We start from the raw sequence: 12028 nt of genomic DNA, 5'->3' as shown, positions 1-12028 counted from the left end.
AAACACTCTAGGTAGATAGTGTGGTCTACAGCTTATCATGAGATACTCTACCTCAGGCGAGCAAAACCTCGAGACTTCCTTAGATGATCCTTAGATGCACCAGCTGTTGTTTACAAATATACATAGACCGTCACCCCTTGTCTTACCAGATGCTGCTGTTCTATCCTGCCGATACAGTGTAGATCTTTGACATTATGGGGTATTGTGTGTAGGCCAGTGAGAGAAAACAAATGTAATCAATTTTAAATTCAGGCTGTAACTCAACAAAATAGAGAAAAAGGAATGGGTTTTGAATACTTTCTGAAGGCAGTGTATATAAACTATTTATATAAAAGTATGTGGACACCCCTTCGAATTAGTGGATTTGGCTATTTCAGCCACACCCGTTGCTGACAGGCGTATAAAATCAGCACACAGTCACGCAATCTCCTTAGACAAACATTGATGGTAGAATGGCCTTACTGAAGAGCTCAGTGACTTCAGCTCTTTCCAAGAAGTCAGTTCATCAAATTTCTGCCCAGCTAGAGCTGCCCCGGTCAACTGTAAGCGCTGTTATTGTGAAATGGAAATGTCTAGGAGTAACAATGGCACAGCCGTGACGTGGTAGGCCACACAAGCTTACAGAACGGGACGGCTGAATGCTGAAGTGCGTAGTGCATAAAAATCATCTATCCTCAGTTGCAACACTCACAGAGTTTCAAACTGCCTCTGGAAGCACCAAACTGCTTCTGCAAGCAACATCAGCACAAGAACTGTTCGTCGGAAGCTTTATAAAATGGGTTTCCATGGCCAAGCAGCCGCACACCAGCCTTACATCACTGTTTTTCACGGTTCGGGATAGGCACCTTTGTTCCAGTGAAGGGAAATCTTAACGCTGGAATCTTGACATTCCAACTTTGTGGCCTTTTCCTGTTTCAGCATGACAATGCCCCTTTGCACAAAGCAAGCTCCATACAGAAATGGTTTGTCAATATCGGTGTGGAAGACCTTGACTGGCCTGCACAGAGCCCTGATCTGAACCCCATTGAACACCTTTGGGGGGAGTTGGAACACTGACAGCGAGCCAGACCTAATTGGCCAACATCAGTGCCCGACCTCGCTAATGCTCTTGTGGCTGAATGGAAGCAAGTCCCCGCAACAATGTTCCATCGTAGTGGAAAGCCTGCCCAGAACTGGGGGCTGTTACAGCAGCAAAGGGGGTACCAACTCCATATTAATGCCCATAATTTTAGAATGAGATGTTCGATGAGCAGGTGTCCACAAACCTTTGGTCATGTAGTGTACAATATATAGACTTGAATCTAGTAGCCAATTGTTTTCATGGTCATGGCTTGAACCTTGATGCGTGTACCTGTCTGTTGGCATCTATAGGTCCATTTTGCAGGCTCCAGGCAGACAAGGTGTTGAAGCATTTTAACCACCTCAGCTCCAGGGACCAGACTGTTCATGTACATATAACCAAATTTACATTACATCAATATACAAATCAACATATAAAAACATAAAAAACAAACATATAGCTCTCACATTTGCGGGTACTCTTCATTGGCCTCTGGGTAATAATTCTTCCTCAGGTTGTTACTGAGGTCCACCAACACCTGCAAATCAATAGGGCATCAAATACACTGATTCTAATGAGCCAAATACACTGGAATATACATTATATTGGCTAAATACACAAGCATTTCTCTACACTCTCAATAACATCTGCTTATATGTATGTGACCAATAAAAATGTGATTTCAAATACACTGGAACATAGAATATATTGGCTAAATACACTGGGACATACATTATATTCGGCAGCTATACAGTTACATCCTGACAAAACAGACATTCATACATATAGCAGAAGTAATAAAACATATATGCTACCTTTCCCTTTAGCTGATTGGCCAGTGGTACCAGGAAGTCATAGTGTTCTCTCTGGACAGCAATGAAGGTCAGAAGGGTTGACTGAGCAGCTGCAGCATGGCCCAGGACCTGCATATATATTATCAACATATTGATACACACATAAACACACATACAGTATATTCACATGTAGTCCTTCAAACATAAAGAAATATATTGAAATACATTTACAACACAGTAAAAACACATCATCAGATCTATTTTATCATGTACCTGTGCTCCGTGGAGTAGGAGGCTGCTGCTGTGGGGCCGTCAGCTGTCGAACACCACCCTGTACCCCGCCTGCAGCAGACGCAGGCCCAGAGAGCACCCCAGGTCCCCTGTCCCAAACACACACACCCTCTCACACTTAGGTGGGGCAGGCACAGCCTCGCTCATCGGCGACAGGGATACACACTCACTCTTAAATTTGGGCCAGAGGAGAGGTGCTGGGTCCTGGCTAAAGACCTCTTGGACCTGGCCCTCATCGCCGATTTCCACCGCCGACACCTCGGTCAGCCAGGTATGCACTCAGGTAGGACGCCAGAGGGCGTCCCTGGGGGGTGCTGTCACGCCCTAATCTGTTTCACCTGTTCCTGTGATTGTCTCCATCCCCCCCCTCCAGGTGTTGCTTATTTTCCGCAGTGTATTTATCCCTGTGTTTCTTGTCTCTCTGTGCCAGTTTGTCTTGTATGTTTAGTCAAGTCAACCAGTTTGTATTTCCAGTTCTCCTTTTTCTAGTCCTCCTGGTTTTGACCCTTGCCTGTTTCTGGACTCTGTACCCGCCTGCCTGACTATTCTACCTGCCTTGACCACGAGCCTGTCTGCCACTCTTGCCTACCCCCTTGGATTATTAGACATTGTAAGACTCCAACCATCTGTCTCCTGTGTCTGCACCGGGGTCTCACCTTAATACTAACAAAACACATTCATAAAAAGAGCATACGAAGTACATACAACAAAAGGGAGATGAGGCTAAGACAACAGAAGGAAACAAACAAATCGACAGAACATTTACAATATGGAAACTTTTTTTGAGCAATAACAAATTAAAAGGTACATTTAAACAGTATGATCCATTTTAAATAGCCTGCATTATTCACCTGTGCAGTTTTAGTTTCCTCATGAACCAGGTTTCCATCCAACCTTTTTATGCGCGTGAACTGTCAGGAAAAAAATGTCATGACAGGCCTGATGACAACAGCACATTTGTAATTAAACCTTCCAAATATGACAACACGCTAGACAAGGTGGGATCTTTTTTTGAGTCTCAAATTATGCAAGAAATGACGGTAGAAACGCCTTTATGCGCAAATATTGATATGTTTATTATGTCGAAGTAAACATGGAGTCACACAATGACAGTGTGTGTGTGTGTGTGTGTGCTCCTCCCACACATGGGAAAGCATGCAGTTTGTCTACAGATTAAATAAGTTATGACGAACTTCACAGGGTGGTGAAAGTGCACGGTGATGAACTCGACGCAGTCTGTTTTCTGGAGGAATTGACAACACTCTGCCCTAGAGAGCATCACACTGAGTATTTGTGTTTGATTTGCCCCTGGAGAAGTAGCAGACAGACACAAAATATAAATTCAAAAACTTGGATACGTCTCAAACCTGTTTCATCTGGGGATAACTATACAGTCAGTCAAAGAGAGGATCTGTTTCATCTGGGGATAACTATACAGTCAGTCAAAGAGAGGATCTGTTTCATCTGGGGATAACTATACAGTCAGTCAAAGAGAGGATATACAGTAAGAGAATATGAGAGCGAAAGAGCTTACACCATTCTATTTACATAAGAGAACTAGTGTCTTCGTGCGGTTGAAAAAATATCCATTAAAATGCAACAATTTTTAGAGTGTAATACAAAAAGAAATACAACTGCATATCAATTAGATTATATTAGTTTTTGATCCCGGAAACATGGCAAACGATTGAATGGTAGCCAACCTCTGAGGGTGAAATAGCCAGAACAAAAATGAGTTCATGCCTCAAAGACAAGGCTATCACACTGAGGGTGTTATTTTGTGTGTGTGTCCTCTAAGGTATCAGTGGTTGGCTGTCTTTAGGGTTCCTCTGATCTGCCCCCCTCTCCCATCCCTGGCGTATGCGGGTGATGGTTCGGTCCACACAGGGGGTGATGAGCAGCAGCTTGAGCAGCAGCACCACAGAGGGAAGCACCAGACACAGCATGTAGCCTGGTGGGGTGTACCACTTGTAGATGGAGGAACTCAGGAATCGGTTCCAGCCATACAGGTAGGTGTGAGCCGTACACAACAGCAGAGTCAGGTGACCCAACTTGGACTGGTGGGGGAGAAAAGAACACACAAACACATGAACCACACACACACGCCAGGCACATGCACAGATAGAGGTCTAAGGGAGCTTGAGCACCTGCCCTTTTGCCATCCTATGAGAAAATTAACTTTGTTTGAATTTGTCTAGTTTCTCTATTGCTATTCAAATTAATTGCCCATCAAACTAGCTAATTATTTAGGAAAATTGCGCAGAGATGGAGAGAAACATTTTGTGTATTTAAAAAAAGGATCACCAGTCAGACCGCTCAAGAGGTATGCTTAGATACACAGAGAAATAAACTAAATTAAGTATAATGATTATGGTTCTAGATTACAGGAAACATATGTTTCAGATGTTTGAAAAATGCCAAATTCTCCAACTTCAGGCCACCAGTCCGGACCATCACCAAGCCATCCTCAGACACTGTAATTTTGCCCCCTCAAATTTTGGGGGTGGATGACGCCCCTGCACATACATCTCTAGGTGAATTCTCCTGGCCTGTTCTAATATATTCTTCCTATATTATATCTGATGAATAACTTAACGTTTAAATCACTGCACCAATTTGTGGGGAATGAATCAATTAGAGAATGAGCCAGAGTTTCTACTGACCCAGTTGCATTTATGAATGAGTGTGTGTGTTCCCTGTAGTGATGGAAACACAGTTTATTATCCCCAGCGCATAACCTCTGGCTTGTCTGCTGAAAATCAGATTACTTTCCTAGAGTACAGTTGCATTATGGCCTGGATGTTGGCTCTGCACCCCGCATGAATACGTCAATATTGGAAACACTGAAGGAGATAAGTGTACAAATTAGGGCAGGTAATTGCCAGGGACCTCACAATACGATATTATCACGATACTTAGGTGCGATGCGATATGTATTGCAATTCTCACGATTCTATGTGTATCATGATTCGATACTTTGATTTGATGTTCCAAACATATTGTTCACTATATGTCTGCTGCAGAGAGATGAGAGCGAGCATGAGAAAATGTTTTATCAGTCATGGAAACAAAAGTGCTGAAAACATTGACTCACTATTTAAAAAGAAGATGAGAACAAGCTAAAAGATGAAAAATCCAAATTGATACTTGGAGTCAAAGTATGAATATAACATCGTCCAAAATAATATTGCGTTACGTAACTGTATCGATTTTTTTCCCCGCATAGCTAGTAAAAATGGGCAGAAAATGTTTGCCTATCAAGTGAGTCTGGCCTAAGCATTCAGTGTGACCGGTCCTGCTGATCCCACCTGTACGAAGCTGAACTCCCTCCAGCTAAGAACGTTACTGATGGAGGGAAGAGATGTGATTCCTAATAGGACGTACAGGCCAAATCCCAGAATTCCCAGGGACAAGTAGGAGTCACCACGCCAGGCTGTTGTGGTATCAAACGTTGTGGTCCTGTTCTCTCTGATCTGAGAGAGAGAGAAAGAGAGAGAGAGAGAGAGAGAGAGAGAGAGAGAGTGAGAGAAGAGAAAGAGTGAGAGAATGAGGGAGCGTGAGAGCAAGAGAGAGGCGTAATCCAGTATAATCAAAACCAGTGCTTGAATCCTGCTATATAGGTGTGTGTCCAATGTACAGATGTATGATCTTAATATGACCAGTATTGTGTCACAGCAAAATAATCCTGCAGCAACAGGATTTGAATGTTTTGTCTGTTCACACTTTTCCACTAATGTAATGTTACTTGATTGGTGGTTAGGCTATTAGCGGACCAAAATTAGGCTACATGAAAAGTGCAACGCTGTTAAGACATGCTCCGGAACTTTGGTGACTAAGAAAGTATTTTTTAAACCTCCTGCTTTGGGCTGGATGTCTCAATGTGTAGTTCATATATTCATAATCAATGAGCAAAATTACTTTCTTACCTCAATTAGCCATGAAATACTTAGTATGAAAGCGACTGTTTTCTTGGAGCTGTGCCATGCCATTTTCCCTACATTTCCCCATATGGGCCAGCCTCCTAGCAATTGGAGTTCTAGCCAAAGAGCTTTAGCCCCTCACATTTGAGTGACAGCTAGCAAGAGGCCTGCCCAGCATTATCCAATGAGGTTGCATGGCGGGCCCAACGGCTCAGTGCCCAGAGCAGAGAGAGTGAGAGGAGAGCCAAACCGTGGTGCACATATCTGCACATATATGACCACTTTTGACTGAGTGCTACTTTCAGAACTACTGGCTAAAAAGTATACAAAAGTTCAGGACAATCTATTTAATTAATGTAACCAGCGCAGGAACATTTTCAGCGACAACAGAGTGGTTAAATTAAGATCTTACATCTGTACACAATTTTGTCTATTCAATGTTCACTGTTTTGAAAGTGTTTAATTTGGCCTTACAGCTAGTTAGGTGTTCTTACCAGAGAGACAGTATGTTCAGTGACCCAGAACATCAGATAGTACCTGAGAACAAAATCAATACTTTCTTCACTAAAAACTAAAGGAAGATACGTGTGTGTGTGTGTGTGTGTGTGTGTGTGTGTGTGTGCGTGCTTGTGCATTTGAGTGTGTGCTCCACTGACCGTATGGGTAAGATCAGTGTATAGAGCACGTGCAGAAAGGCGAACCCCAGCGACAGTAGACCCAGCTGTTTCCTGCACAGCATCCAGCTATCCAGCCAATTAGGGAAGCGCCTGATGTTAAACATACATATACACTTATAATCAACATAAATACATATGCAACATCGTGTGAACATACATGCATGCAAACACACACATACACACAGAGATCTGACCTGTACTTGGTGCCTCTGTAAAGCTGCAAGAAGGAAGCCAGGACACCAGGCAGGTAACAGAGAGACAGCATGATCAGAGACACGATGGGACACACCTGGAGAGAACACGAACACACCTTGAACAGCTGACAACACACATAGAAACAAACAGAACACAAACACTCAGAGGGCCTGTGGGCCAGTACCTGGTTGGCCAGTGAGACCATGATTCTGAAGGAGATGTCTTCACCCTGGGTGACGTATGCATAGATGATGTCTCTGATTAGCAGGTAGAAGAAGAAGGCAGCGCTGAGGCCGATGGCGATGCGCAGGGGGAGCCTCCACTGGGGGAACAGCTGCAGGGGGAAGTCCTCCAGCTCCCGGGCCACTGAGAGAGATCCCTGGTCCAGGGCACTGAGTCCCAGCTTGGAGGCTACCGCCATCACTGCCTGCTTGGCCTCCACACTGTCTCCGCAGATATACACCTGACATATATTTATGCACATACAGTGGGGTCCTGAAATTATTTACAATATACAATACATAGTCAATCATTCAAATACTGAGCTATATTGTATGCTCCAAAAAATTGGGGAAATTGTAATATTTTGTACTAATACAATTCCTGAGAGAAAGATATTTTGTTTAACAAGTAATAAAAAAAATCTCAAAAGGGTAGGGGTCAAAATTATTGACACCCCTGTTTTCAATACCATTCAATAGCTCACTTTGCGAGGATAACAACACTGAGCCTTTTCTGAAATGATAGAAAAATGCAAATGCCTGGAGTTTGATAAACACCATTGGTACTTGGATTAAGACAAGTACAAGGTGCTTTTGTCAAATGACATGACATGACAATAGAGCTCCTTGGTCAAGCATGCCAGTTGTGGATTTGGCATTGAAAACAGAAGCATATGCAGAAAAGTAGTTACATTTATATTTTTGTCATTTAGCAGACACTCTTATCCAGAGTGACTTACAGGAGCAATTGGGGTTAAGTGCCTTGCTCAAGGGAACATCAACAGATTTTTCACCTAGACGGCTTGGGGATTCAAACCAGCAACCTCTCTGTTGCTGGCCTAATGCTCTTAACTACTAGGCTACCTGCCACCCCATACTTACTGTTAAATATGGTGGATCTTTGATGTTATGGGGCTATTTTGCTTCCATTCGTCCTGGGGCCCTTTGTCCTAAGGTCAACTGCATAATTAACTTTACCCAGTACCTTGACATTTTAACAAAAAACCTGGTTGCCTCTGCCAGGATGTCAGAACTTGCCATCAAGTGGATCTTCCAGTAAGACAATAACCCCAAACACAAATAAAAATCCACAAAGATATGGTTAATTGGACAAAAATAATTACTCCAAATGTGTTCTCCAACTCATAAAACATGTGAGAAAAAGGCTCATTTTCATTATCCTCACAAGGGGAAGGTGCTAGAGTATTGAAAACAAGGGTGCCAATAAAAAAAAATATTATTACTTTCTCTGAGCAATTGTATTAGTATAAAATAATATAATTTCCCCAGAAAATGTGCATTGAATATAACTTATTTTCAAGTCTTTTTTGCTAATTTCTTTGCTCAAGGGTCCCAATAAATTTTTGACCTGATGGTATTTGGACAAATTCAACTAACTGTTGTAATTTATATTTGGCAGCCAACAAATATCATTTTTTTGTTTATTTTCAAATAACTCAAATATTATTTGGTTTTCTGAGAGGTATTCAAAATACCTTCAAATATTATTTGGTTTTCTAAGAGCTGAATTTGAATATTAAAGAAAAGTATTGCCTTTGAAAACTATATATTCAACTACCCAAAGTATTTGAAAAGTTGGTATTTTCAAATAAAATACAAAATAAAATAAGAGTTCCCAGGTCTGGTGTGTGTGTGTCCCCCCATGTGTGTGTGTGTGTGTGTGCATGCTTCTATATGCTTCTCTTTACAGAGGATGCACAATACAGGTTTCTAGCTCCAGAATGAAGATGTTCTTAATTAACACAGAGGAGAAAGTAAAATCAATATACTGACAGTCAAAATGGACAGTGCCTTCAAAAAGTATTCACACCCCTTGACTTTCTCCCCATTTTGTTGTGTTACAACCTGCATTTGTCATCGATTAAATTGAAATTCTGTGTCACTGGCCTACACACAATACCTCATAATGTCAAAGTGGAATTATGTTTTTAGAAATGTTTAAAAATGTATACAGTCTCACCGTCAACAGTGAAGAGGTGACTCCGGAATGCTGGCCTTCTAGGCAGAGTTGCAAACAAAAAGCCATCGCTCAGACAGGCCAATAAAAAGAAAAGATTAAGATGGGCAAAAGAACACAGACACTGGACAGAGGAACTCTGCCTAGAAGGCCAGCATCCCGGAGTCACTTCTTCACTGTTGATTTTGAGACTGGTGTTTTGCGGGTACTATTTAATGAAGCTGCCAGTTGAGGACTTGTGAGGCGTCTGTTTCTCAAACTAGACACTCTAATGTACTTGTCCTCTGGCTCAGTTGTGCACTGGGGCCTCCCACTCCTCTTTCGATTCTGATTAGAGCCAGTTTGCACTGTTCTGTTAAGGGAGTAGTACACCGCGTTGTACGAGATCTTCAGTTTCTTGGCAATTTCTCATATGGAATAGCCTTCATTTCTCAGAACAAGAATAGACTGGCCATTTTGAGCCTATAATCGAACCCACAAATGCTGATGCTCCAGATACTCAACTAGTCTAAAGAAGGCCAGTTTTAATGCTTCTTTAATCAGCACAACAGTTTTCAGCTGTGCTAACATAATTGCAAAAGGGTTTTCTAATGATCAATTAGCCTTTTAAAATGATAAACTTGGATTAGCTAACACAACGTTTCATTGGAACACAGGAGTGATGGTTGCTGATAATGGGCCTCTGTACGCCTATGTAGATATTCCCCAAAAAAGCTGCCGTTTCCAGCTACAATAGTCATTTACAATATTAACAATGTCTACACTGTATTTATGGGCATTTCAACCACACCCGTTACTGACAGGTCTATAAAAACAAGCACACAGCCATGCAATCTCCAAAGACAAACAGTAGCAGTAGAATTACCTTACTGAAGAGCTCAGTGACTGTCAACATGACACCGTCATAGCATGTCACCTTTCCAACAAGTCAGTTCGTCACATTTCTGACCAGCCAGAGCTGCCCCAGTCAACTTTAAGTACTGTTATTGTGAAGTGGAAACATCTAGGAGCAACAACGGCTCAGCCACGAAGTGGTAGGCCACACAAGCTCACAAAATGGGACCACTGACTGCTGAAGCGTTTAAGGTCCATACAGAAATGGTTTGTCGAGATCGGCGTGGAAGAACTTGACTGGCCTGCACAGAGCCCTAACCTCAACCCCATGGAACACCTTTGGGATAATTTGGAACGCCGACTGCAAGCCAGGCCTAATCGCCCAACATCAGTGCTCGACCTCACTAATGCTCTTGTGGCTGATGGAAGTAAGTCCCCGCAGCAATGTTTCAACATCTAGTGGAAAGCCTGCCCAGAGGAGTGGAGGCTGTTACAGCAGCAAAGGGGGGACCAACTCCATATTAATGCCCATCATTTTAGAATGAGATCTTCGATGAGCAGGTGTCCACAAACCTTTGGTCATGTAGTGTAGAGTATGTAGACTTGAATCTAGTAGCCAATTGTTTTCATGGTCATGGCTTAAACCTCAGTGTGTGTACCTGTCTGTTGGCATCTGAAGGTCCATTCTGCAGGCTCCAGGCAGACAGGGTGTTGAAGCCTTTAACCACCTCAGCTCCAGGGACCAGACTGTTCATGTACATATAACCACATTTACATTACATCAACATACACATCAACATATAAAAACATTCCAAATGTACTATATAGCTCTCACCTTTGCAGGTATTCTGCGTTGGCCTCTGGGTACTGATTCTTCCTGAAGTTGTTACTGACATCCACCAACACCTGCAATTCAACATGGCATCAAATACACTGATTCATACAATCTATTGGCCAAATACACTGGAATATACATTCTATTGGATAAATACACTGGGACAAAGATTATATTGGCTAAATGCGCTGGGACACGGAATATATTGGCTAAATACGCTGGGACATACATTATGTTAGCCAAATATACAGTTACATGCCGATAAAACAGATATTCATACATATAGCAGAAGTCATAAAACATATATGCTACCTTCCCCTTTAGCTGATTGGCCAGTGGTACCAGGAAGTCATAGTGTTCTCTCTGGACAGCGATGAAGATCAGAAGGGCTGACTGGGCAGCTGCAGCATGGCCCAGGACCTGCATATATATTATCAACATATTGATACACACATAAACACACATACAGTATATTCACATGTAGTCCTTCAAACATAAAGAAATATATTGAAATACATTTACAACACAGTAAAAACACATCATCAGATCTATTTTATCATGTACCTGTGCTCCATGGAGTAGGAGGCTGCTGCGGGGCCGTCGGCTGCCGAACACCACCCTGTACCCCGCCTGCAGCAGACGCAGGCCCAGAGAGAGCCCCAGGTCCCCTGTCCCAAACACACACACCCTCTCACACTCAGGTGGGGCAGGGACAGCCTCCCTCATCGGAGACAGGGATACACACTCACTCTTCTCCTCACTCCTCTCCTGATCCGTCATGCCTGAACAGGGACAGGCAAAGATCACCTCGAGTCGTAGACTGAATCAACAGAAAGTGTCAAAAAGACCTAAGAGTTTAAAATACCTTCCTGAAGTTGCAATCACAGAAAAAGTACATCCACATAAATGTAGCTCTCAGGATGAACGTCCCTTTCACTTCGCTAAGTTCTTCAGCAGACACCTCCTCTAGACGGAGTTACAGTCTAGATAGAACACTGTCAATCAATGCTAGGACAGCTTACTGTAGTTGAACTACTACAATGAAATGTTCTCTTTATTACATGTCCCAAAACTATAGTCTTCAGAGTTGGAGCAGCTCCTCTGAATTATCCTGATTAAAGTCCTAACTGACTGACTGAGACACTACAGACTGAGTCTCTATTTGTATCTGGGCTCCTGGTGTGAGGAGGGAAGGAATTAGTCTCTCTGCCAAGCTGGAAACT

The 12028-nt window shown here is 42.6% G+C and overlaps 1 protein-coding gene and 1 pseudogene across 1 annotated transcript; both read right to left on the bottom strand.

Annotated features, from left to right (window-relative positions):
- Window positions 1-1286: 1286 nt before the first annotated feature.
- On the bottom strand, window positions 1287-3034 carry LOC106579639 (metalloreductase STEAP4-like; annotated as a pseudogene).
- LOC106579991 (metalloreductase STEAP4) lies at window positions 2988-7532 on the bottom strand. The gene is made up of 6 exons (XM_045702316.2): window positions 7122-7532; window positions 6937-7031; window positions 6722-6832; window positions 6560-6602; window positions 5454-5618; window positions 2988-4202 (listed from the first exon to the last, which is right to left on the bottom strand). Exons 1-6 carry the CDS (start codon window positions 7419-7421, stop codon window positions 3939-3941), a joined length of 978 nt encoding a protein of 325 aa, XP_045558272.2. The 5' UTR covers window positions 7422-7532; the 3' UTR covers window positions 2988-3938.
- Window positions 7533-12028: the final 4496 nt, after the last annotated feature.

Source organism: Salmo salar, chromosome 02 (genome assembly GCF_965601325.2).
Source record: "Salmo salar chromosome 02, fSalSal1, whole genome shotgun sequence".
Classification (NCBI taxonomy): domain Eukaryota; kingdom Metazoa; phylum Chordata; class Actinopteri; order Salmoniformes; family Salmonidae; genus Salmo; species Salmo salar.
Note: the sequence above shows the minus strand (reverse complement) of the source record. Positions and strands in the feature narration are given on the sequence as shown.

Excerpts from the sequence above, each read along its gene's own strand:
- LOC106579991 (XM_045702316.2), bottom strand. The coding sequence starts at position 7,421 with ATGTGCATAAATATATGTCAGGTGTATATCTGCGGAGACAGTGTGGAG. Across the intron at positions 6,833-6,936 it reads TACAGAGGCACCAAGTACAG|GCGCTTCCCTAATTGGCTGG; the intron begins GTCAGATCTCTG and ends GTTTAACATCAG. Across the intron at positions 4,203-5,453 it reads GGGAGTTCAGCTTCGTACAG|TCCAAGTTGGGTCACCTGAC; the intron begins GTGGGATCAGCA and ends CTCCCCCACCAG.